This window comes from Elephas maximus, chromosome 1 (genome assembly GCF_024166365.1).
Source record: "Elephas maximus indicus isolate mEleMax1 chromosome 1, mEleMax1 primary haplotype, whole genome shotgun sequence".
Taxonomy (NCBI): domain Eukaryota; kingdom Metazoa; phylum Chordata; class Mammalia; order Proboscidea; family Elephantidae; genus Elephas; species Elephas maximus.
Window position 1 is genome coordinate 15496098 of NC_064819.1, and position 26878 is coordinate 15522975.

Consider the following 26878-nt stretch of genomic DNA (forward strand, 5'->3'; position numbering starts at 1 on the left):
ATAGCCGTCCTGCCACCACCACCGCCGCCACCACCAATTGTCCATCTCTTTGATTATAGCCGTCCTGCCACCACCACTGCCACCACCAATTGTCCATCTCTTTGATTATAGCCGTCCTGCCACCACCACTGCCACCACCAATTGTCCATCTCTTTGATTATAGCCGTCCTGCCACCACCACCCCCGCCACCACCACCAATTGTCCACCTCTTTGATTATAGCCCTCCTGCCACCACCACCACCGCCACCACCAATTGTCCATCTCTTTGATTATAGCCGTCCTGCCACCACCACTGCCACCACCAATTGTCCATCTCTTTGATTATAGCCCTCCTGCCACCACCACCACCGCCACCACCAATTGTCCATCTCTTTGATTATAGCCGTCCTGCCACCACCACTGCCACCACCAATTATCCATCTCTTTGATTATAGCCGTCCTGCCACCACCACCACCACCACCAATTGTCCATCTCTTTGATTATAGCCATCCTGCCACCTCCACCACCGCCACCACCAATTGTCCATCTCTTTGATTATAGCCATCCTGCCACCACCAACACCGCCACCACCAATTGTCCATCTCTTTGATTATAGCCGTCCTGCCACCACCACCGCCGCCACCACCAATTGTCCATCTCTTTGATTATAGCCGTCCTGCCACCACCACCGCCGCCACCACCAATTGTCCATCTCTTTGATTATAGCCGTCCTGCCACCACCACTGCCACCACCAATTGTCCATCTCTTTGATTATAGCCGTCCTGCCACCACCACTGCCACCACCAATTGTCCATCTCTTTGATTATAGCCGTCCTGCCACCACCACCCCCGCCACCACCACCAATTGTCCACCTCTTTGATTATAGCCCTCCTGCCACCACCACCACCGCCACCACCAATTGTCCATCTCTTTGATTATAGCCGTCCTGCCACCACCACCACCACCACCAATTGTCCATCTCTTTGATTATAGCCATCCTGCCACCACCACCACCGCCACCACCAATTGTCCATCTCTTTGATTATAGCCATCCTGCCACCACCAACACCGCCACCACCAATTGTCCATCTCTTTGATTACAGCCGTCCTGCCACCACCACCGCCGCCACCACCAATTGTCCATCTCTTTGATTATAGCCGTCCTGCCACCACCACCGCCGCCACCACCAATTGTCCATCTCTTTGATTATAGCCGTCCTGCCACCACCACTGCCACCACCAATTGTCCATCTCTTTGATTATAGCCGTCCTGCCACCACCACTGCCACCACCAATTGTCCATCTCTTTGATTATAGCCGTCCTGCCACCACCACCCCCGCCACCACCACCAATTGTCCACCTCTTTGATTATAGCCATCCTGTCACCACCACCACCGCCACTACCAATTGTCCATCTCTTTGATTATAGCCGTCCTGCCACCACCACTGCCATCACCAATTGTCCATCTCTTTGATTATAGCCATCCTGCCACCACCACCACCGCCACCACCAATTGTCCATCTCTTTGATTATAGCCGTCCTGCCACCACCACCACCGCCACCACCAATTGTCCATCTCTTTGATTATAGCCGTCCTGCCACCACCACCCCCGCCACCACCAATTGTCCATCTCTTTGATTATAGCCGTCCTGCCACCACCACCCCCGCCACCACCAATTGTCCATCTCTTTGATTATAGCCGTCCTGCCACCACCACCCCCGCCACCACCACCAATTGTCCACCTCTTTGATTATAGCCATCCTGTCACCACCACCACCGCCACCACCAATTGTCCATCTCTTTGATTATAGCCCTCCTGCCACCACCACCGCCGCCACCACCAATTGTCCATCTCTTTGATTATAGCCGTCCTGCCACCACCACCGCCGCCACCACCAATTGTCCATCTCTTTGATTATAGCCGTCCTGCCACCACCACTGCCACCACCAATTGTCCATCTCTTTGATTATAGCCGTCCTGCCACCACCACTGCCACCACCAATTGTCCATCTCTTTGATTATAGCCGTCCTGCCACCACCACCCCTGCCACCACCACCAATTGTCCACCTCTTTGATTATAGCCATCCTGTCACCACCACCACCGCCACTACCAATTGTCCATCTCTTTGATTATAGCCGTCCTGCCACCACCACTGCCATCACCAATTGTCCATCTCTTTGATTATAGCCATCCTGCCACCACCACCGCCACCACCAATTGTCCATCTCTTTGATTATAGCCATCCTGCCACCACCACCGCCACCACCAATTGTCCATCTCTTTGATTATAGCCGTCCTGCCACCTCCACCACCGCGACCACCAATTGTCCATCTCTTTGATTATAGCCGTCCTGCCACCACCACCCCCGCCACCACCAATTGTCCATCTCTTTGATTATAGCCGTCCTGCCACCACCACTGCCACCACCAATTGTCCATCTCTTTGATTATAGCCGTCCTGCCACCACCACCGCCGCCACCACCAATTGTCCATCTCTTTGATTATAGCCGTCCTGCCACCACCACTGCCACCACCAATTGTCCATCTCTTTGATTATAGCCGTACTGCCACCACCACCCCCGCCACCACCAATTGTCCATCTCTTTGATTATAGCCGTCCTGCCACCACCACTGCCACCACCAATTGTCCATCTCTTTGATTATAGCCGTCCTGCCACCACCACCGCCGCCACCACCAATTGTCCATCTCTTTGATTATAGCCGTCCTGCCACCACCACTGCCACCACCAATTGTCCATCTCTTTGATTATAGCCGTCCTGCCACCACCACTGCCACCACCAATTGTCCATCTCTTTGATTATAGCCGTCCTGCCACCACCACCCCCGCCACCACCACCAATTGTCCACCTCTTTGATTATAGCCATCCTGTCACCACCACCACCGCCACTACCAATTGTCCATCTCTTTGATTATAGCCGTCCTGCCACCACCACTGCCATCACCAATTGTCCATCTCTTTGATTATAGCCATCCTGCCACCACCACCGCCACCACCAATTGTCCATCTCTTTGATTATAGCCATCCTGCCACCACCCCCGCCACCACCAATTGTCCATCTCTTTGATTATAGCCGTCCTGCCACCTCCACCACCGCCACCACCAATTGTCCATCTCTTTGATTATAGCCGTCCTGCCACCACCACCGCCGCCACCACCAATTGTCCATCTCTTTGATTATAGCCGTCCTGCCACCACCACCACCGCCACCACCAATTGTCCATCTCTTTGATTATAGCCGTCCTGCTACCACCACTGCCACCACCAATTGTCCATCTCTTTGATTATAGCCGTCCTGCCACCACCACCCCTGCCACCACCACCAATTGTCCATCTCTTTGATTATAGCCGTCCTGCCACCACCACCCCTGCCACCACCACCAATTGTCCATCTCTTTGATTATAGCCATCCTGCCACCACCACCACCACCACCGCCACCACCAATTGTCCATCTCTTTGATTATAGCCGTCCTGCCACCACCACCCCTGCCACCACCACCAATTGTCCATCTCTTTGATTATAGCCGTCCTGCCACCACCACCCCTGCCACCACCACCAATTGTCCATCTCTTTGATTATAGCCATCCTGCCACCACCACCACTGCCACCACCAATTGTCCATCTCTTTGATTATAGCTGTCCTGCCACCACCACTGCCACCACCAATTATCCATCTCTTTGATTATAGCCGTCCTGCCACCACCACCACCACCACCACCACCAATTGTCCATCTCTTTGATTATAGCCGTCCTGCCACCACCACCCCCGCCACCACCACCAATTGTCCACCTCTTTGATTATAGCCCTCCTGCCACCACCACCACCGCCACCACCAATTGTCCATCTCTTTGATTATAGCCGTCCTGCCACCACCACCACCACCACCAATTGTCCATCTCTTTCATTATAGCCATCCTGCCACCACCACCACCGCCACCACCAATTGTCCATCTCTTTGATTATAGCCATCCTGCCACCACCAACACCGCCACCACCAATTGTCCATCTCTTTGATTATAGCCGTCCTGCCACCACCACCGCCGCCACCACCAATTGTCCATCTCTTTGATTATAGCCGTCCTGCCACCACCACCGCCGCCACCACCAATTGTCCATCTCTTTGATTATAGCCGTCCTGCCACCACCACTGCCACCACCAATTGTCCATCTCTTTGATTATAGCCGTCCTGCCACCACCACTGCCACCACCAATTGTCCATCTCTTTGATTATAGCCGTCCTGCCACCACCACCCCCGCCACCACCACCAATTGTCCACCTCTTTGATTATAGCCATCCTGTCACCACCACCACCGCCACTACCAATTGTCCATCTCTTTGATTATAGCCGTCCTGCCACCACCACCCCCGCCACCACCACCAATTGTCCACCTCTTTGATTATAGCCATCCTGTCACCACCACCACCGCCACCACCAATTGTCCATCTCTTTGATTATAGCCCTCCTGCCACCACCACCACCGCCACCACCAATTGTCCATCTCTTTGATTATAGCCGTCCTGCCACCACCACCCCCGCCACCACCACCAATTGTCCATCTCTTTGATTATAGCCGTCCTGCCACCACCACCCCCGCCACCACCACCAATTGTCCATCTCTTTGATTATAGCCGTCCTGCCACCACCACCCCTGCCACCACCAATTGTCCACCTCTTTGATTATAGCCGTCCTGTCACCACCACCACCGCCACTACCAATTGTCCATCTCTTTGATTATAGCCGTCCTGCCACCACCACTGCCATCACCAATTGTCCATCTCTTTGATTATAGCCATCCTGCCACCACCACCGCCACCACCAATTGTCCATCTCTTTGATTATAGCCGTCCTGCCACCACCACTGCCACCACCAATTGTTCATCTCTTTGATTATAGCCGTCCTGCCACCACCACCCCTGCCACCACCACCAATTGTCCATCTCTTTGATTATAGCCATCCTGCCACCACCACCACCGCCACCACCAATTGTCCATCTCTTTGATTATAGCCGTCCTGCCACCTCCACCACCGCCACCACCATTTGTCCATCTCTTTGATTATAGCCGTCCTGCCACCACCACCCCCGCCACCACCAATTGTCCATCTCTTTGATTATAGCCGTCCTGCCACCACCACTGCCACCACCAATTGTCCATCTCTTTGATTATAGCCGTCCTGCCACCGCCACCGCCGCCACCACCAATTGTCCATCTCTTTGATTATAGCCGTCCTGCCACCACCACTGCCACCACCAATTGTCCATCTCTTTGATTATAGCCGTCCTGCCACCACCACCACCGCCACCACCAATTGTCCATCTCTTTGATTATAGCCGTCCTGCCACCGCCACCGCCGCCACCACCAATTGTCCATCTCTTTGATTATAGCCGTCCTGCCACCACCACTGCCACCACCAATTGTCCATCTCTTTGATTATAGCCGTCCTGCCACCACCACCACCGCCACCACCAATTGTCCATCTCTTTGATTATAGCCGTCCTGCCACCACCACTGCCACCACCAATTGTCCATCTCTTTGATTATAGCCGTCCTGCCACCACCACCCCTGCCACCACCACCAATTGTCCATCTCTTTGCTTATAGCCATCCTGCCACCACCACCACCGCCACCACCAATTGTCCATCTCTTTGATTATAGCCGTCCTGCGACCACCACTGCCACCACCAATTGTCCATCTCTTTGATTATAGCCGTCCTGCCACCACCACTGCCACCACCAATTGTCCATCTCTTTGATTATAGCCGTCCTGCCACCACCACCCCTGCCACCACCACCAATTGTCCATCTCTTTGATTATAGCCATCCTGCCACCACCACCACCACCACCGCCACCACCAATTGTCCATCTCTTTGATTATAGCCGTCCTGCCACCACCACCCCCGCCACCACCAATTGTCCATCTCTTTGATTATAGCCGTCCTGCCACCACCACTGCCACCACCAATTGTCCATCTCTTTGATTATAGCCGTCCTGCCACCACCACCCCCGCCACCACCAATTGTCCATCTCTTTGATTATAGCCGTCCTGCCACCACCACTGCCACCACCAATTGTCCATCTCTTTGATTATAGCCGTCCTGCCACCACCACCACCGCCACCACCAATTGTCCATCTCTTTGATTATAGCCATCCTGCCACCACCAACACCGCCACCACCAATTGTCCATCTCTTTGATTATAGCCGTCCTGCCACCACCACCGCCACCACCACCAATTGTCCATCTCTTTGATTATAGCCGTCCTGCCACCACCACCGCCGCCACCACCAATTGTCCATCTCTTTGATTATAGCCGTCCTGCCACCACCACTGCCACCACCAATTGTCCATCTCTTTGATTATAGCCGTCCTGCCACCACCACTGCCACCACCAATTGTCCATCTCTTTGATTATAGCCGTCCTGCCACCACCACCCCCGCCACCACCACCAATTGTCCACCTCTTTGATTATAGCCCTCCTGCCACCACCACCACCGCCACCACCAATTGTCCATCTCTTTGATTATAGCCGTCCTGCCACCACCACCACCACCACCAATTGTCCATCTCTCTGATTATAGCCGTCCTGCCACCACCACCACCGCCACCACCAATTGTCCATCTCTTTGATTATAGCCCTCCTGCCACCACCACCACCGCCACCACCAATTGTCCATCTCTTTGATTATAGCCGTCCTGCCACCACCACTGCCACCACCAATTATCCATCTCTTTGATTATAGCCGTCCTGCCACCACCACCACCACCACCAATTGTCCATCTCTTTGATTATAGCCATCCTGCCACCACCACCACCGCCACCACCAATTGTCCATCTCTTTGATTATAGCCGTCCTGCCACCACCACCACCGCCACCACCAATTGTCCATCTCTTTGATTATAGCCGTCCTGCCACCACCACCCCCGCCACCACCAATTGTCCATCTCTTTGATTATAGCCGTCCTGCCACCACCACCCCCGCCACCACCAATTGTCCATCTCTTTGATTATAGCCGTCCTGCCACCACCACCCCCGCCACCACCACCAATTGTCCACCTCTTTGATTATAGCCATCCTGTCACCACCACCACCGCCACCACCAATTGTCCATCTCTTTGATTATAGCCCTCCTGCCACCACCACCACCGCCACCACCAATTGTCCATCTCTTTGATTATAGCCGTCCTGCCACCACCACCGCCGCCACCACCAATTGTCCATCTCTTTGATTATAGCCGTCCTGCCACCACCACTGCCACCACCAATTGTCCATCTCTTTGATTATAGCCGTCCTGCCACCACCACTGCCACCACCAATTGTCCATCTCTTTGATTATAGCCGTCCTGCCACCACCACCCCTGCCACCACCACCAATTGTCCACCTCTTTGATTATAGCCATCCTGTCACCACCACCACCGCCACTACCAATTGTCCATCTCTTTGATTATAGCCGTCCTGCCACCACCACTGCCATCACCAATTGTCCATCTCTTTGATTATAGCCATCCTGCCACCACCACCGCCACCACCAATTGTCCATCTCTTTGATTATAGCCATCCTGCCACCACCATCGCCACCACCAATTGTCCATCTCTTTGATTATAGCCGTCCTGCCACCTCCACCACCGCGACCACCAATTGTCCATCTCTTTGATTATAGCCGTCCTGCCACCACCACCCCCGCCACCACCAATTGTCCATCTCTTTGATTATAGCCGTCCTGCCACCACCACTGCCACCACCAATTGTCCATCTCTTTGATTATAGCCGTCCTGCCACCACCACCGCCGCCACCACCAATTGTCCATCTCTTTGATTATAGCCGTCCTGCCACCACCACTGCCACCACCAATTGTCCATCTCTTTGATTATAGCCGTACTGCCACCACCACCCCCGCCACCACCAATTGTCCATCTCTTTGATTATAGCCGTCCTGCCACCACCACTGCCACCACCAATTGTCCATCTCTTTGATTATAGCCGTCCTGCCACCACCACCGCCGCCACCACCAATTGTCCATCTCTTTGATTATAGCCGTCCTGCCACCACCACTGCCACCACCAATTGTCCATCTCTTTGATTATAGCCGTCCTGCCACCACCACTGCCACCACCAATTGTCCATCTCTTTGATTATAGCCGTCCTGCCACCACCACCCCCGCCACCACCACCAATTGTCCACCTCTTTGATTATAGCCATCCTGTCACCACCACCACCGCCACTACCAATTGTCCATCTCTTTGATTATAGCCGTCCTGCCACCACCACTGCCATCACCAATTGTCCATCTCTTTGATTATAGCCATCCTGCCACCACCACCGCCGCCACCAATTGTCCATCTCTTTGATTATAGCCATCCTGCCACCACCCCCGCCACCACCAATTGTCCATCTCTTTGATTATAGCCGTCCTGCCACCTCCACCACCGCCACCACCAATTGTCCATCTCTTTGATTATAGCCGTCCTGCCACCACCACCGCCGCCACCACCAATTGTCCATCTCTTTGATTATAGCCGTCCTGCCACCACCACCACCGCCACCACCAATTGTCCATCTCTTTGATTATAGCCGTCCTGCTACCACCACTGCCACCACCAATTGTCCATCTCTTTGATTATAGCCGTCCTGCCACCACCACCCCTGCCACCACCACCAATTGTCCATCTCTTTGATTATAGCCGTCCTGCCACCACCACCCCTGCCACCACCACCAATTGTCCATCTCTTTGATTATAGCCATCCTGCCACCACCACCACCACCACCGCCACCACCAATTGTCCATCTCTTTGATTATAGCCGTCCTGCCACCACCACCCCTGCCACCACCACCAATTGTCCATCTCTTTGATTATAGCCGTCCTGCCACCACCACCCCTGCCACCACCACCAATTGTCCATCTCTTTGATTATAGCCATCCTGCCACCACCACCACTGCCACCACCAATTGTCCATCTCTTTGATTATAGCTGTCCTGCCACCACCACTGCCACCACCAATTATCCATCTCTTTGATTATAGCCGTCCTGCCACCACCACCACCACCACCACCACCAATTGTCCATCTCTTTGATTATAGCCGTCCTGCCACCACCACCCCTGCCACCACCACCAATTGTCCACCTCTTTGATTATAGCCCTCCTGCCACCACCACCACCGCCACCACCAATTGTCCATCTCTTTGATTATAGCCGTCCTGCCACCACCACCACCACCACCAATTGTCCATCTCTTTCATTATAGCCATCCTGCCACCACCACCACCGCCACCACCAATTGTCCATCTCTTTGATTATAGCCATCCTGCCACCACCAACACCGCCACCACCAATTGTCCATCTCTTTGATTATAGCCGTCCTGCCACCACCACCGCCGCCACCACCAATTGTCCATCTCTTTGATTATAGCCGTCCTGCCACCACCACCGCCGCCACCACCAATTGTCCATCTCTTTGATTATAGCCGTCCTGCCACCACCACTGCCACCACCAATTGTCCATCTCTTTGATTATAGCCGTCCTGCCACCACCACTGCCACCACCAATTGTCCATCTCTTTGATTATAGCCGTCCTGCCACCACCACCCCCGCCACCACCACCAATTGTCCACCTCTTTGATTATAGCCATCCTGTCACCACCACCACCGCCACTACCAATTGTCCATCTCTTTGATTATAGCCGTCCTGCCACCACCACCCCCGCCACCACCACCAATTGTCCACCTCTTTGATTATAGCCATCCTGTCACCACCACCACCGCCACCACCAATTGTCCATCTCTTTGATTATAGCCCTCCTGCCACCACCACCACCGCCACCACCAATTGTCCATCTCTTTGATTATAGCCGTCCTGCCACCACCACCCCCGCCACCACCACCAATTGTCCATCTCTTTGATTATAGCCGTCCTGCCACCACCACCCCCGCCACCACCACCAATTGTCCATCTCTTTGATTATAGCCGTCCTGCCACCACCACCCCCGCCACCACCAATTGTCCACCTCTTTGATTATAGCCGTCCTGTCACCACCACCACCGCCACTACCAATTGTCCATCTCTTTGATTATAGCCGTCCTGCCACCACCACTGCCATCACCAATTGTCCATCTCTTTGATTATAGCCATCCTGCCACCACCACCGCCACCACCAATTGTCCATCTCTTTGATTATAGCCGTCCTGCCACCACCACTGCCACCACCAATTGTCCATCTCTTTGATTATAGCCGTCCTGCCACCACCACCCCTGCCACCACCACCAATTGTCCATCTCTTTGATTATAGCCATCCTGCCACCACCACCACCGCCACCACCAATTGTCCATCTCTTTGATTATAGCCGTCCTGCCACCTCCACCACCGCCACCACCATTTGTCCATCTCTTTGATTATAGCCGTCCTGCCACCACCACCCCCGCCACCACCAATTGTCCATCTCTTTGATTATAGCCGTCCTGCCACCACCACTGCCACCACCAATTGTCCATCTCTTTGATTATAGCCGTCCTGCCACCGCCACCGCCGCCACCACCAATTGTCCATCTCTTTGATTATAGCCGTCCTGCCACCACCACTGCCACCACCAATTGTCCATCTCTTTGATTATAGCCGTCCTGCCACCACCACCACCGCCACCACCAATTGTCCATCTCTTTGATTATAGCCGTCCTGCCACCGCCACCGCCGCCACCACCAATTGTCCATCTCTTTGATTATAGCCGTCCTGCCACCACCACTGCCACCACCAATTGTCCATCTCTTTGATTATAGCCGTCCTGCCACCACCACCACCGCCACCACCAATTGTCCATCTCTTTGATTATAGCCGTCCTGCCACCACCACTGCCACCACCAATTGTCCATCTCTTTGATTATAGCCGTCCTGCCACCACCACCCCTGCCACCACCACCAATTGTCCATCTCTTTGCTTATAGCCATCCTGCCACCACCACCACCGCCACCACCAATTGTCCATCTCTTTGATTATAGCCGTCCTGCGACCACCACTGCCACCACCAATTGTCCATCTCTTTGATTATAGCCGTCCTGCCACCACCACTGCCACCACCAATTGTCCATCTCTTTGATTATAGCCGTCCTGCCACCACCACCCCTGCCACCACCACCAATTGTCCATCTCTTTGATTATAGCCATCCTGCCACCACCACCACCACCACCGCCACCACCAATTGTCCATCTCTTTGATTATAGCCGTCCTGCCACCACCACCCCCGCCACCACCAATTGTCCATCTCTTTGATTATAGCCGTCCTGCCACCACCACTGCCACCACCAATTGTCCATCTCTTTGATTATAGCCGTCCTGCCACCACCACCACCGCCACCACCAATTGTCCATCTCTTTGATTATAGCCGTCCTGCTACCACCACTGCCACCACCAATTGTCCATCTCTTTGATTATAGCCGTCCTGCCACCACCACCCCTGCCACCACCACCAATTGTCCATCTCTTTGATTATAGCCGTCCTGCCACCACCACCCCTGCCACCACCACCAATTGTCCATCTCTTTGATTATAGCCATCCTGCCACCACCACCACCACCACCGCCACCACCAATTGTCCATCTCTTTGATTATAGCCGTCCTGCCACCACCACCCCTGCCACCACCACCAATTGTCCATCTCTTTGATTATAGCCGTCCTGCCACCACCACCCCTGCCACCACCACCAATTGTCCATCTCTTTGATTATAGCCATCCTGCCACCACCACCACTGCCACCACCAATTGTCCATCTCTTTGATTATAGCTGTCCTGCCACCACCACTGCCACCACCAATTATCCATCTCTTTGATTATAGCCGTCCTGCCACCACCACCACCACCACCACCACCAATTGTCCATCTCTTTGATTATAGCCATCCTGCCACCACCACCACCACCCCGCCACCACCAATTGTCCATCTCTTTGATTATAGCCGTCCTGCCACCACCACCACCAATTGTCCATCTCTTTGATTATAGCCGTCCTGCCACCACCACCCCTGCCACCACCACCAATTGTCCATCTCTTTGATTATAGCCATCCTGCCACCACCACCACTGCCACCACCAATTGTCCATCTCTTTGATTATAGCTGTCCTGCCACCACCACTGCCACCACCAATTATCCATCTCTTTGATTATAGCCGTCCTGCCACCACCACCACCACCACCAATTGTCCATCTCTTTGATTATAGCCATCCTGCCACCACCACCACCACCACCGCCACCACCAATTGTCCATCTCTTTGATTATAGCCGTCCTGCCACCACCACTGCCACCACCAATTGTCCATCTCTTAGATTATAGCCATCCTGCCACCACCACCACCGCCACCACCACCAATTGTCCATCCCTTTGATTATAGCCGTCCTGCCACCTCCACCACCGCCACCACCAATTGTCCATCTCTTTGATTATAGCCATCCTGCCACCACCACCACCGCCACCACCAATTGTCCATCTCTTAGATTATAGCCATCCTGCCACCACCACCACCGCCACCACCAATTGTCCATCTCTTTGATTATAGCCATCCTGCCACCACCACCACCACCACCGCCACCACCAATTGTCCATCTCTTTGATTATAGCCGTCCTGCCACCACCACCACCAATTGTCCATCTCTTAGATTATAGCCATCCTGCCACCACCACCACCGCCACCACCACCAATTGTCCATCCCTTTGATTATAGCCGTCCTGCCACCTCCACCACCGCCACCACCAATTGTCCATCTCTTTGATTATAGCCATCCTGCCACCACCACCACCGCCACCACCAATTGTCCATCTCTTAGATTATAGCCATCCTGCCACCACCACCACCACCACCGCCACCACCAATTGTCCATCTCTTTGATTATAGCCATCCTGCCACCACCACCACCACCACCGCCACCACCAATTGTCCATCTCTTTGATTATAGCCGTCCTGCCACCACCACCACCAATTGTCCATCTCTTAGATTATAGCCATCCTGCCACCACCACCACCGCCACCACCACCAATTGTCCATCCCTTTGATTATAGCCGTCCTGCCACCTCCACCACCGCCACCACCAATTGTCCATCTCTTTGATTATAGCCATCCTGCCACCACCACCACCGCCACCACCAATTGTCCATCTCTTAGATTATAGGCATCCTGCCACCACCACCACCGCCACCACCACCAATTGTCCATCCCTTTGATTATAGCCGTCCTGCCACCACCACCACCGCCACCACCGCCACCACCAACTGTCCATCTCTTTGATTATAGCCATCCTGCCACCACTACCGCCACCACCAATTGCCGCTCAGTTGATCCCACCTAATGGAGACCCCACGTGTGGCAGAGTAGAACTGTCCTCTACAGGATTTTCAAGTGGTTTTTCACTGTGGTTTTGATCTGCATTTCTCTAGTGACTAATGAGGAAACCCTGGTGGTGTAGTGGTTAAGTACCACGGCTGCTAACAAAAAGGTCAGCAGTTCAAACTCACCAGGTGCTCCTTGGAAACTCCATGGGGCAGTTCTGCTCTACCCTATAGGGTCACTATGAGTCAGAATCGACTCGACAGCAGTGGGTTTTTTCAGTGACTGATGATATTGAGAAAACATTTTTTAAAGCTGGTAATGTTATCTCTGAAAGTGAAGGAAATCATGAGATAAACTTTGATTTAATTCTTCTAAACAAGAGAGAATTCAGTGGTGATTAAAGTAATTGGAGTCCTAGCTGCAATAAGTTCTGTCTTCTTGGAATTCAGATAGCAAGGGGAAGGAATGCTGGGATTTTCGGATGTGTACTTTAGACTGAGAAAGATAGAATTGAAAAAGTTCAGATAAAAGATGGGCATGATTCTGTGTCTGGGACTCTTAATAGGAACATAGCTCACATTTGATGGAAGTTTTTGAAAGGCTTAGTTCTTCATATATAATGACAGACTATCCCCTGTGGAATGAATAGGAATATGCATCTCATGAGACCTGTTTACCAGTACAGGGAACCCTTCATTAAGCTCATATCTACAAAGAGTAGAGAAATAAAGGAAATAGAAGATTTGCAACTGTGTGGCCAGAACTCCCAGAAACCCAGGAAAAGCTGAATGACTCAGCCTGTGAACAGTAAAGGTGGCACCACCTCTCCTCTGGAGATGAGAACTGGCAGGACACCCAAGACCAAAAGCTACTCCAGCAGCGACATTATCCTGGTGATCTCCTCAGAGAAGGGCATCAGCATCTCCATGCTATTCCACTATCACTATAGTTCAGCTTTTCTTTTCTTCTCCCCTCTGCTTGCTGTGTTTCCACTTCCACTTTGCAACCACCTTCCCAATTGCCTGACTCTGCAGTTTAAATCCCAAAAGAAAGAGCCTCAATTGACCCACGTTATTGCCATTGTCCCCGTTGGGATGGAGGTTTTAGGCCAGGATATCTCGAAATCACTGGCCACATATTGATGGGCTGCCTTTGTGGTTTTTACCTATGGTCTCATCAGCATTGGCCAAGAATATGGCAGGTCGCCCATGTTTAAGGACCCACTTCAGACTGCTCTAAGCAGGGACTGCAAACATGGCGGCCTCTCAGTGAACGTGTCCAGTTCATGGGCCTAATTTAATATAAATCCTGAACTCTTGGCTGGTTGGCTGCTCACTAACCCCAAAATGCAAGTTTTACTTGTTCATTCACTCATTCATCCATTCAACCTTTATTATGCCTACTATTTTTATAGAACTGGAGGTGTACAAATGAATAAGATATAACACTTATCTTTTAGGAGTTCATAGCCTAATGAAGGAGATACATAAATAACTCAGTGTGATGCATGTTAAGATAGAGGCATAAATGTGGAACTGTGAGAACACTGGGAAGGGCATCACTCATCTCGTGGGAAGGAAAGGAGATGGAAGAGGGCTGCTGTATTGAGAGGTGGGGGATGAGTAGGCACCCCTCATCACAGCAGGAGGGGACATGTGTAGTTCAACTCAGCTGGAGTCTAGGGGCTGTGGAGAGCAGCCACATGGGGAAGCGTTGTCTACACAGTTCATTTTACTGTCTCTATGCTATTGTTTTTTTATGCTAAAAAAAAAATGTCTTTTTTTTTTTTTTTATGCTTCCTTAGACTCTCTACACACCTGGAATTCTCTTGGTCATTAAAAAAAATTTTTTTTTGCTTGTCGACTCAACCACAGTTTTGATCTTCAGGATATAATTTCCTCTGGTAGGGCTGCCCCATAAGCCTGCTGCCACCACCTGGCTGTAAAACCCATCGCACAGGTGAAGGCACCTTACTGAGATTAGAAAATAAATGTATGTTTTCAAGGCTTTTACATGAAAAAAAAAAAGATTTATTGATTATAACTGCAAGAAATTATTCTGTTTTAAGTAAATAACAAACCTAAGAAAAAACTGTTCAGAAATAAAACACACTAAATGCAATAGAACAGAAGTCCTGAGGATGTGTATACAGGTATCTCTGCCTGCCCCACTGCCAAGGAAACCAGGGCTCCTGAATCTTAGGACAGTGGCTGGTGTCAGGGCTAGGAGACGAGGCCAGAGGAGCTTTGGTACGAAGGGAAGGCTTTGGGTGTGAGGGCAGAAGAAATGGCTTCCCAAATGCTCGTATTTTTGCCTTTTGGCAGTGGGGCAGGCAGAGTCTTCTCCACTGTCACTCTGGCAGAAAGCCATGACCACTCTCTCTCCATTTCTCAGGAGAGTCAGTCTCTTTGTGACGAGCTATAGATAAGCCTTGGAAGGGAAGGGAGTGAGATTAAAAAAAGAAAGAAAGCCCCTCTATCTTCTCTCCTATTCTTCCAGTGATTTTTCTGCCTCAGTTTCCATCAGTTACCTAGATTGTACACGTGGTCCAAACCTTGGACCTACTTTCCCCCAGTTCAGAAGAAGATAGCTTTTCTTCTCAGAATTTTCTTTCACTTAAAATCTGTCAGGCTTCCCTGATAGATTTCAGAGCTTCAGAACTCAAAGATGAACAAGTTTGTACTTGTTTCAATGCCCCTTCCATTTCCATGTCCTACCCAGCTTAAGTTTCACCTCCTCTGTGGAACCCTTCCTATCCATCCCAGGCTACCTTCATTTTATTTCCCATTTTAAAATTCCTGCAGTGTTAACTGCACATACTTCTCATTTTGACGTTCAGTTATATAATGCCTTGAGTGATTCAACCACTCGGTATGAAAACCTTGTCCCCTCTAGAGATTATAGATTGGGGGAAATAATATATTTTGTTCTTCTTTTGTTTACCCCACAAGCCTGTCCCCATAGCCCTTCCCCATAGTGCTGTGAACAGAGTAGGCATTGAACAAACTCTTGCTAGAAATGATATTAACCCAATATGTGTCAGAGCTACACCTTAAAAATTACTTAGCCTTTAATAGACACTGGCGACATTAACCCTCCCCTAGGATGGCAACTAAAGTCAAGATCCTGGTGGTGAAAGTGACAGAGTTTATTTACCCTTAAATCTGCTGGTTGGATTTCTTTAGATCCTGACATAAGCCAGCTTACATCATGTTCAGAAAGCCTACCCTCTGGAAGGTACAGCAAAGGGAGAAATGAGGAACTAAGGAGGAAGGCAAGCCAGCTCTGCCCTCTGCCTCTTACTGGCCCTGTGAACTTGGACAAGCCCTAAACCTCTCTACGTTTTTTCATTTGTGGTTGAAGGAGACCGTCACCATCTCCTTCCCTCTACCTCAGAGAGATGTTTTACAATTCAGATGATCTCTACATGTGACATTAACATACTCCATAAAGTAATAAGGTTCTATATTGATGCAAGAGATTCTTATTTGCATCCTATCAATAATAATAATCGTAGTGGCTAACGTTTACTGAGTGCTTACTGTGTTCCAGCACTGTTCTAAGAATTTTACACCATCACCTCATTTAGTGCTCACAACATCCCTATGATATAGGAACTCCTACAATCCCTGTTTTGCAGATGAAGGAACGGAGGCACAGAGAGTTTATATAACTTGCTTAAGATCTCCCAGCTAGTAAGTGGCAGAGCCAGGACACAAACCTAGGCAGAATGGCTACGAGGTACTTCTGGCTGCTGTGAAGGGGAAAGGGGGCTTGGGATGAAGGGGCATGAAAGTAAATGTCATCCAATAATTTAAGACCATCTTTTGGGGCAGCAAACGAAGGAGAAGGTGAAGCTTCTGATTCAGCTGGCTGATAGCTTTGTGGAAAAAGGTCATATTCATGCCACAGAGATCAGGAAATGGGTGACCACGGTGGACAAGCACTACAGGGACTTCTCCTTGAGGATGGGGAAGTATCGGTACTCCCTGGAGAAAGCCCTAGGAGTCAACACAGAGGTAGGTGTGGAGTCTTAGCCAGCAGCCTCACTGCCTTCATCGCCATAAAAGAAAACAGTCTCTGAGCCTAGGCCCTGCCCCGGGTTTGCAGAGCAATCTTTCTGAGTTGTTTACCTCTAAAGCACTCACCTTGTGTAATTTTTCTAGTGGAGGGGATGGGCTTTGCTGAGCCAGTCACCTCCGGTCCCCCATGACTAATGCTAGAAGTGGGACCTATGGCTGCAGAAGAGTTTTGCCCCATGTAAAGGTAGCCGTTACCTTTGAAGACTAAACCCTTTATCTTGGCTTCATCAGTACATCTTCCATCCGGTTATATTAATCAGCAAATGGTTAGAATCTCATGTATCTATAATAGTGCTTTTTCTAGAATAAGGGGTTCAATTTGTGCAAAGGCTTTTTGATGTTTCACTGAAAAGAGGTACTATTTGCTTAAAAAGCAAGGGAAGGTTGACTTTTAATCTCTTCTTTATAATAGAGGTCAGTAACCTATGAATTAAAAGCTAAATACAGTCTGGCAATTTAATCCTAGGCTTTCTAATTCTTAAATCTTTAAATAGGCTGATGCTGTGAAGCAGAGTGGCCTAGAGAATAACGTGGGTCGAACCCCTAAAAATTGAGGCAGTTAACATCTTCCCCAGGCTTTAATCTGTGAGGTTGCTGTCATATAGAAAGACCAAATGATGTTAGAAATAAGCACAGATGAGCAATTAGAAAAGTTAATAATTGTTCCATCATTTAGCTTTCTATTTCCAAAGGGAATTGCTTGTTTTAATAAAAACGTTTGCGTTGATTATTTTCCCTGGACAGATGAAAGTTTCCTACGTCTTTATGCATTTCTGTTTCACGTCTATGTTAATGGTTATGAATCAATCTTAGACTAATTTGTGTGCCTGTGTGTTTGGATTTAATCAGAACAGAAGGCCTTGGGGAAATAGACGCATAATTATCAAATTTGCTCATTGTTTTTTCTTGCTGTAGATATTAGCCATGTACATTTGACCGTGTATCTTACATGTCCTCTTATTTGAAAAGAAAAACTCATCTCATGAAGAAGGTTCTCTCCATTTTCTCATCCTTCTCAATCATTATATCTTTGCTCTGTTTTTCCACTTTATCACCTCTCCCAACTCTGTTGAGTTGCTCTCCCAAAGCAGCCCCAAGGAGACCTTTATATCTCTCTCTGTAGGATAACAAGGACCTGGAGCTGGACATCATCCCGGCAAGCCTTTCAGATCGTGAGGTCAAGCTACGGGATGCCAACCATGAAGTCAATGAAGAGAAGCGGAAGTCAGCCCGGAAGAAAGAGTAAGTGTTGGGAAGCTTCTGCCCCAATTAGCATGCTCCTCATGACTGTGTTTGGTTTTCACTGCCATCTGTCCCTTTTGACACCTTAATGACCACCTACATAGGTTGGGATAGACAGACATGAAACTCCTGTTAAGTAGATGGGTCCACTCTGAAGACTTTTAAGTGTCTCCAATTCAGCCTTTTACCTGAGTTCTCTTAATGTATCACTAACTTCATAGAGAAAACCTTCTCTTGGCTCATCAAACTTTATATCACAATCTCAAAACTCAACACAGATCAAACCAAATGTTTTTTTCTCCCCCTTCAAGTTTAGTTCTCTCTTCTAATTTCCTAATTCTCATCAATAGTGTCACCGTCCTTCTAGTTTCCCAGCTTCGAAGCTGTGAAGTAAGCTTTGACTATCTCTTCACTTCTTGTGTCAGATCAGTCACCAGTTCTCGTCAGTTCTTACTTCGGAGTTTCTCTTGTCTTATCCCTCATCACCACATGTCTGGATTATTCTAAAAACTTCCCCCATCTTTCCTATTCCAGTCCGTGCCCACTTTACCTCTACAATGAGGCTGAGTTTGGGTTTCTGAAATAACATTTTATTATTGCTAATACCAATATTGTTCCTACCACCACCACCTAACTGTTTTTTATGGGCTGAACATTGTATAAGTGCCTTACACACATATTCTTACTCTGTCTTCACATCACCTATCTCAGGTACCTATTATTATTCTCATTTTGCAGATGAGAAGTAAGACTTAGAAAAACTAAGCATCTTGCCCCAAACCACACAGATGGTTAAGTAATGGAGCCAGAATTCAAACCTAGTTCTGTCTGACTCTTCACCACTGTATATACCGTGACTCATTTCCGTTGTATCTCTCACCTGCTCCAAATTTTAAATGGCTTCATACCACCCCCAGGATAAACGTCATACTCTCAAGTCAGTATCATTTGGCCTCATCCAAGCCAGTCTTATTTCAAAGTAATTTCCAATTCAAATGACACACTTCAGTCAGATCACTTTCATGAACTCCTTTCAGGTCTAAAAAATAAGTTGTATACCATTACTCATTCAGTACTCTCAACCTGGAACTCTCTCCTTTTCATTTCTTCCTTCTCTGTTTTCTCCCTTCCCTTCCCTCCTCTTCTATTCACTCTCCTTTCCCTCCCTCCTTCCTCATTTTTGGGTAGTGGGGGTTTGGTTTTATTTTTGCCTCTCTTTGTATCTTATCAATTCTCTAAAATCTACCTCATATCATACGCCCTTATGAATCCTTTATCTACAGCCTCCACTGTCATTGGTCCTCCCATTTCTGCACTTCTAAACTTTTTTTCATGGTGCTTCACATTTTACCTATTCAACTGATTTCTGAGCATATCTGTCTAAGTAGATCATAAATTTCTTAAGGACAAGGGAGTATTTCTTTTTTTTTATGAACCAAGGGAATAGAAGAGTGATGTCGATATCATAACTGATCCAGAAAAGCTTGAAGAATACAATTGAATTTGGAGATCAAGGCCTGGGGAAGGGCAAGAAGTTATCTAAAATGATGGAACCGTAACGCCAGTTTCCTTACCTGAAGTTGGGGGATTTACCTCTAGGCCAGAAGGAAGTCAGGCTTTGGGAGGTGCTCCAATGCCAGATGGACCCTCCCTGACTTAGTCTAGGTATTCAGATTTCAAAGAGTCTTTTCCTAGTGGGATCCCTGGTGGCACAGGGGTTCAGAGCTCGGCTGCTAACCAACAGGTCGGCAGTTCGAATCCACCAGCTGCTCCTTGGAAACCCTTGGGGGGCAGTCCTACTCTGTCCTATAGGGTTGCTATGAGTCAAAACCAATTTGATGGCAACAAGTTAGGTTTTGGGTTTTTTTGTTCTGCCTAGCGAGTAATAGGATTTCAGAAGGAAAGGAAGATGAACATTGGTTCATCTTGGGAGGAGAAGCAGGGGAATCAATTGTGCTTAGAAGTCAGGCAGAAAACAGAGACAGAAAATATGAATTAGCAGAACACCAGAAAGGATACCAAGCAAATGATCGAGGTAAGACAGACTCATAGGATGAAACTCAGAGAGAAGAAGTTATGAAGAAAGAAAAAGACATGTGTTGGTAAAGTAGAAAAATAGGACGTTCAAGAATGTCCTAAATGCTGGGGTGGGAGAAGTGACATTCGAAGGAAGGGAGGTATTATGTCTATAACGAACTAAAAGCCCATTTTGTTCCCTTCTAGATTCATTATGGCTGAACTGCTCCAGACAGAAAAGGCTTATGTCAGGGACTTGCATGAGTGCATGGAGGTAAGTCCACAGCTAGTTCAGAAAGATAACGTCCTTGCCCTGACTCACGTCACTCCAAAAGAGTTCAATCCTCTTTGTCTCCTCCCAGAGAGTAACAAATAAAAAAGCCAGCCGGAGAAAATCTTTCTTCCAGAGTCGACAGTAATTGCATGGGAACTTGAAGTGCTGTTGAAAAGAAAGTTTAAACTTTCATGATGCTAATCTCAGCGCCCCGCCCCCGCAAAATTATATAAGACACTTCAATTCAAAATGGAAAACCCTAATACAATCTTTGAATTTAAATTGAGTCTGAAAGTCTGCTGCTTCCCCCCCATACACATGCACAAACACTTGCACATTTGATAAATACCAAGAAGCCATGTGGAGTTTGTGCTCTTAATAAGGTTTAGGATGTGAGTTTCCCTACAACAGTTCAGCATAAGGGAATATTCAGGTTTTCTTTCTTTCCATTCTGCTTATTTAACACCTCACTGTTTAGCCTCTTCATCCATCCCCAGTCCGAGTCTTGCCCCGCCAGTCTGAAGGCCGCTTGTTTGGTCCATGTTTCATGTGGTGGAGCTTGCCAGTAATGACACGGTTTCTGTCTTGCAGACCTACCTTTGGGAAATGACCAGTGGTGTGGAGGAGATTCCCCCTGGGATCCTTAATAAAGAGCATATCATCTTTGGCAACATCCAGGAGATCTACGATTTTCATAACAAGTAGGTTGGTGGAAGGTTTCTGCAGAGCATGTGTAGGGCCATTACAGGCAGTCCCCAGGTTACAAGTGTCCAACGTAAGGCCAACTGGTATTTGCCCTTTAATGTTCTATAAATTTGCCTTCACTTTGAAATGATTGAACCGACCCCCTCTTGCCACAAATTCTTCATCACAATCACCCTCGCTTGCTGCATGTGCTGCTTTTAAAGCATTGAAACGGCTTTGAGCCTTTTCTTGCGCTGAAACTACCAAATCCATTACTAACCAGTCAATTCAGACTCATGGCAACCCTGGGGGAGAGAGTGAAACTGCCCCGTACGGTTTCCAAGGTGGTCATCTTCAGGGCAGCAGACTGCCACATCTTTCTCCTGTAGAGTGGCTAGTGGGCTCAACTGCCAACCTCTCAGTTAGCAGCCGAGCACCTAACCGCTGTACCACCAGGGCCTGTTTCTTGCACTAAAAAAAAAAAAATTTTTTTTTAGTAAGGCTAAATAAGAACCGTATGCACCTGTTCTGACTTACCTACAGAATCAACTTAAAGACACAGGAACAGATCTTGTTTGTAACCTGGGGACTGCCTGTGTATACCAGACAAAAAGGGGTCCCAACAAGTGGCTCAAAACTGACTGGTAAATCTGACCTGGTAAATTTTCTAAGCTGGTTGCTGTCAGACTTCTTTTCCCCTCACCCCTCTTCCTCTGCAGTTATCCAAAATCCATAATGGAGTAACAAGCCAGGGATTCAGCAGCGTCTCTCCCCCGTTCTTCCTCTCCCCTCCTCTCCTCAAGGACCTAACAAGCAACATCCTCATCTTCCCAGTCAGAATAATTACCAGACTTTGAAGAAAAAAAGTAGCTTCCCCTCATTAAAACCGGTGGGGAATCCTGACATTAGAGTTCATCTGTGGCTAACCATTCTATCTTGTGGGCTTTCGGTTTCAAATTCTGTTAAGAATTTCTTTCATCTTAAGTATTTTCTACATCCCAAACTACCCTATAACTCCCACCCCCTACAAAAGCACATAAATAAATAATGAGTCACAGGCCGTAATAGAACCCATTTCTTAACAGTTTATAAAACGGAGAACATCAATTGACTCTCTCATGTTTTCTTGAAATAAGTAGTCATTGAGCCGTAAAACCTTACAACTCATTTTGTCCCACTCCCAAGTTGATTTAAGAGTCTTTTCTACAGCATACAAGACAGCACGTTCCGTTGTTAACAGAAGGTCAGCAAGAACATTGCTGGGATTAGTTGCATAACCAGCTAATAGAAATAACCTCATTTCCAAAAAACAAATAGAGGGAATCTCAAGGCACAGGAATAATACTGGCATAAAGCCCTAGCATTCTTTCAGGACCATGTTGCAGAGAAGGGTCAAAGGGTAGATGTTCAATGTTATAGGATACAATATAGAAGAAGAACTTGGGACAGGTTACTCAAGACTTTTATTGAGTTAAGTAGGCATGCTCAAGATAAAACAGCCATTTCTAAGAGTTCCTAAGGAAGCCATGTAACAGGAGTAGCCTCCACCCTAAGCCAAAATTCTAGAACAGCACCGTCTAATAGAACTTGCTGCAGTGATGGAAATGTTCTATACCAACATAGTCCAATACAGTAGCCATTAAGTGTTCGTGGCTGTTGAGCATTTGAAATGTGGCTAGAGCTACTGAATTTTTAATTTTAATAAATTTATATTTAAATAACCACAGTAGCAAGGGGCTACCATATTTAACAGCCCAGCCCTAGAAAATGAGACCTCAGTATGGGCCTTTGCTGAGAATGACTAAGAGGCAAGCAAGAGCTGGGTATAAGAGGATTTTGGAAAAAGTCTAAGTTAAGGGCACTGAGTCTCCTGTCTTGGCAACTCCTGGTTATGTCATCAAATGGCTCTGTTTAAGGAAAATATATAAAATATGTAGCTCCTGTGACATGTTCACCTTGTCAGATCATGAGTGCGGTAAGCTCTTGAGAGGAAAAGAAAAAACCTGTTGACTTTCTGGAATACTCAATAAAAGTTCTCAATCTTTTATTTTTTTTATCACAAATTTTGTTGACACTCCCCATTTGGTTTGTCCAGAGATGTTCAGACATAAAATATTCTCACTTCATGCCTGTCATTAGTAAGATCCCACTAAAGCTACTCTTGACCATTGACCCATTCTTGACCATTGACCCCAAATTCTATCTGAGCCCAGCTTGGTGGTATTCCATCTCCACTAGAATATCTAAGAAGGCACCAGACCAGTAAATGGTAAGCTCTGATTACTTTTATGATTTATGATCTCTGGGATTTAGTCAACCAGGCTCGCTTTCCTCAAATTCTGACCAAATCTAACTAACTATGGAAATCTAGAGAGCACAGCATAGACTTCCTGTGAGCCCTACTTTGGCCAATTGAGTGTCTTAAAAAAAAAAGAGTGTCTTAAGGGAAAGAATATTCATTTCTAAACTGACCGATTTAACAAAACATCTAGCATAACCATGCCTCTGATTCTGGTTTCATGATAGCTCTCTATTAACCATGGTACATAGAGTTTCTGTAGTTTTTTAAATAGCTGAAAATCTACCTATCAGTTACAAAATATAGTTCTTAGAACCCCTTTTTAAAAGTAAAATTAAACCATATAGAATACTGGGTTCTGTAAATAGAGGAATAACTTCAACTATCAAGATCACAGCTACCCAGGATATCTTACCTATTTGGAACACTGCAATGAAACAAGAAGAGAATAAAAACTAGCCAACCAAAAGGTGTCACAAAGATCAGGTTCTTATCTTTCTATAAAAGCACCTTTCCATCCTCCCTAAAAACTGCTTTACTTCTTGGTCGTATGGTTTCCAAGCTCTTAGTAATTCAGAGACAGCAAATAAGAATCAAGATCTTGGACCTATATCCCTCATGAACACAGATGCAAAAATCTTCAACAAAATTCTAGCCAATAGAATTCAACAACACATCACAAAAATAATTCATCATGACCAAGTGGGATTCATACCAAGTATGCAGGGATGGTTCAACATTAGAAAAACAATTAATGTAATCTAAATAAAACAGAAGACAAGAGCCACATGATCTTATCAATTGATGCAAAAAAGGCATTTGACAAAGTTCAGCACCCATTCATGATAAAAAAAACTCTCAGCAAAATAGAAATAGAAGAAAAATTCCTCAACATAATAAAGGGCATTTATACATAACCAAGAGTCAACATCATACTAAATGGAGAAAGTCTGAAAGCATTCCCCCTGAGATTGGGAACCAGACAAGGATGCCCTTTATCACCACTCTTATTCAACATTGTGCTGGAGGTCCTAGCCAGAGCAATTAGGCAAGATAAAGAAATAAAGGACACCCAGATTGGTAAGGAAGAAGTCAAAATATCTCTATTTGCAGATGACATTATCTTATACACAGAAAACCCTAAAGAATCCTCCAGAAAACTACTGAAACTAATAGAAGAGTTCAGCAGAGTATCAGGATACAAGATAAACATACAAAAATCAGTTGGATTCCTCTACACCAACAAAAAGAACATGGAAGAGGAAATCACCAAATTAATACCATTTACAGTAGCCCTGAAGAAGATAAAATGCTTAGGAATAAATCTTACCAGAGATGTAAAAGACCTGTACAAAGAAAACTACAAGCCACTACTGCAAGAAACCAAAAGAGACCTACATAAGTGGAAAAACATAACCTTGCTCATGGATAGGAAGACTTAACATTACAAAAATGTCTATTCTACCAAAAGCCATCTATAGATACGATGCAATCCAATCCAAATTCCAATGACATTTTTTAATGAGATGGAGAAACAAATCACCAACTTCATATGGAAGAGAAAGAGGCCCCAGATATGTAAAACATTACTGAAAAAGAACAAAGTGGGAGGCCTCACTCTAACTGATTTTAGAACCTATTATACCGCCACAGTAGTCAAAACAGTCTGGTACTGGTAGAACAACAGATACATACACCAATGCAACAGAATTGAGAACCCAGACAAAAATCCATCCACATATGAGCAGGTGATATTTGACAAAGGCCCAGTCAGTTATTGGGGAAAAGACAGTCTCTTTAACAAATGGTGCTCTCATAACTGGATATCCTATCCATCTGCAAAAAAATGAAACAAGACCCATACCTCACACCATGCACAAAAATGAACTCAAAATGGATCGAAGACCTAAATATAAAATCTAAAACAATAAAGATCATGGAAGAAAAAATAGGGACAATGTTAGGAGCCCTAATACATGGCATAAACAGTATATGAAACATTACTAACAATGCAGAAGAGAAACTAGATAACTGGGAGCTCCTAAAAATCAAACACCTATGCTCATCCAAAGATTTCACCAAAAGAGTGAAAAGATTACCTACAGACTGGGAAAAAGTTTTTGGCTATGACATTTCTGATCAGTGTCTGATCTCTAAAATCTACATGATACTGCAAAAACTCAACTACAAAAAGACAAATACAAAAAGAAGACTTTCAGGTAGCTAACAGATACATGAGGAAATGCTCATGATCATTAGCCATTAGAGAAATGCAAATCAAAACTACAATGAGATTCCATCTCACTCCAACAAGGCTGGCATTAATCAAAAAAACACAAAATAATAAACATTGGAGAGGTTGTGGAGAGACTGGAACACTTATACACTGCTGGTGGGAATGTAAAATGGTAAAACCAGTTTGGAAATAGATTTGGTGCTTCCTTAAAAATCTAGAAATGGAACTACCATACGATCCAGCAATCGCACTCCTTGGAATATATCCTGGAGAAATAAGAGCCTTTACACGAACAGATATATGCACGCCCATGTTTATTGCAGCACTGTTTACAATAGCAAAAAGATGGAAGTAACCAAGATGCCCATCAATGGATGAGTGGATAAATAAATTATGGTATATTCACACAATGGAATACTATGCATCGATAAAGAACAATGATGAATCCGTGAAACATTTCCTAACATGGAGGAATCTGGAAGGCATTATGCTGAGTGAATTTAGTCAGTTGCAAAAGGACAAATATTGTATGAGACCACTATTATAAGAACTCGAAAAATAGTTTAAACAGAGAAGAAAATATTCTTCGATGGTTACGAGAGCGGGGAGGGAAGAAGGGAGAGGGCTTTCACTAGATAGTAGATAAGAACTATTTTAGTGAAGGGAAAGACAACACACAATACAGGAGAGGTCAG

General features: G+C 47.1%; 1 protein-coding gene across 21 annotated transcripts in view; it reads left to right on the plus strand.

Annotated features, from left to right (window-relative positions):
• Nucleotides 1-26878, plus strand: part of KALRN (kalirin RhoGEF kinase) — a 792110-nt gene that overhangs the window by 492781 nt on the left and 272451 nt on the right. For all 21 annotated transcript variants that reach the window (XM_049878536.1, XM_049878496.1, XM_049878604.1 and 18 more), the window contains 4 exons: nt 17187-17369; nt 18556-18674; nt 20898-20964; nt 21556-21665. In XM_049878536.1, the coding sequence (XP_049734493.1) occupies nt 17187-17369; nt 18556-18674; nt 20898-20964; nt 21556-21665 (479 nt within the window). The remainder of the gene's footprint in view (nt 1-17186; nt 17370-18555; nt 18675-20897; nt 20965-21555; nt 21666-26878) is intronic.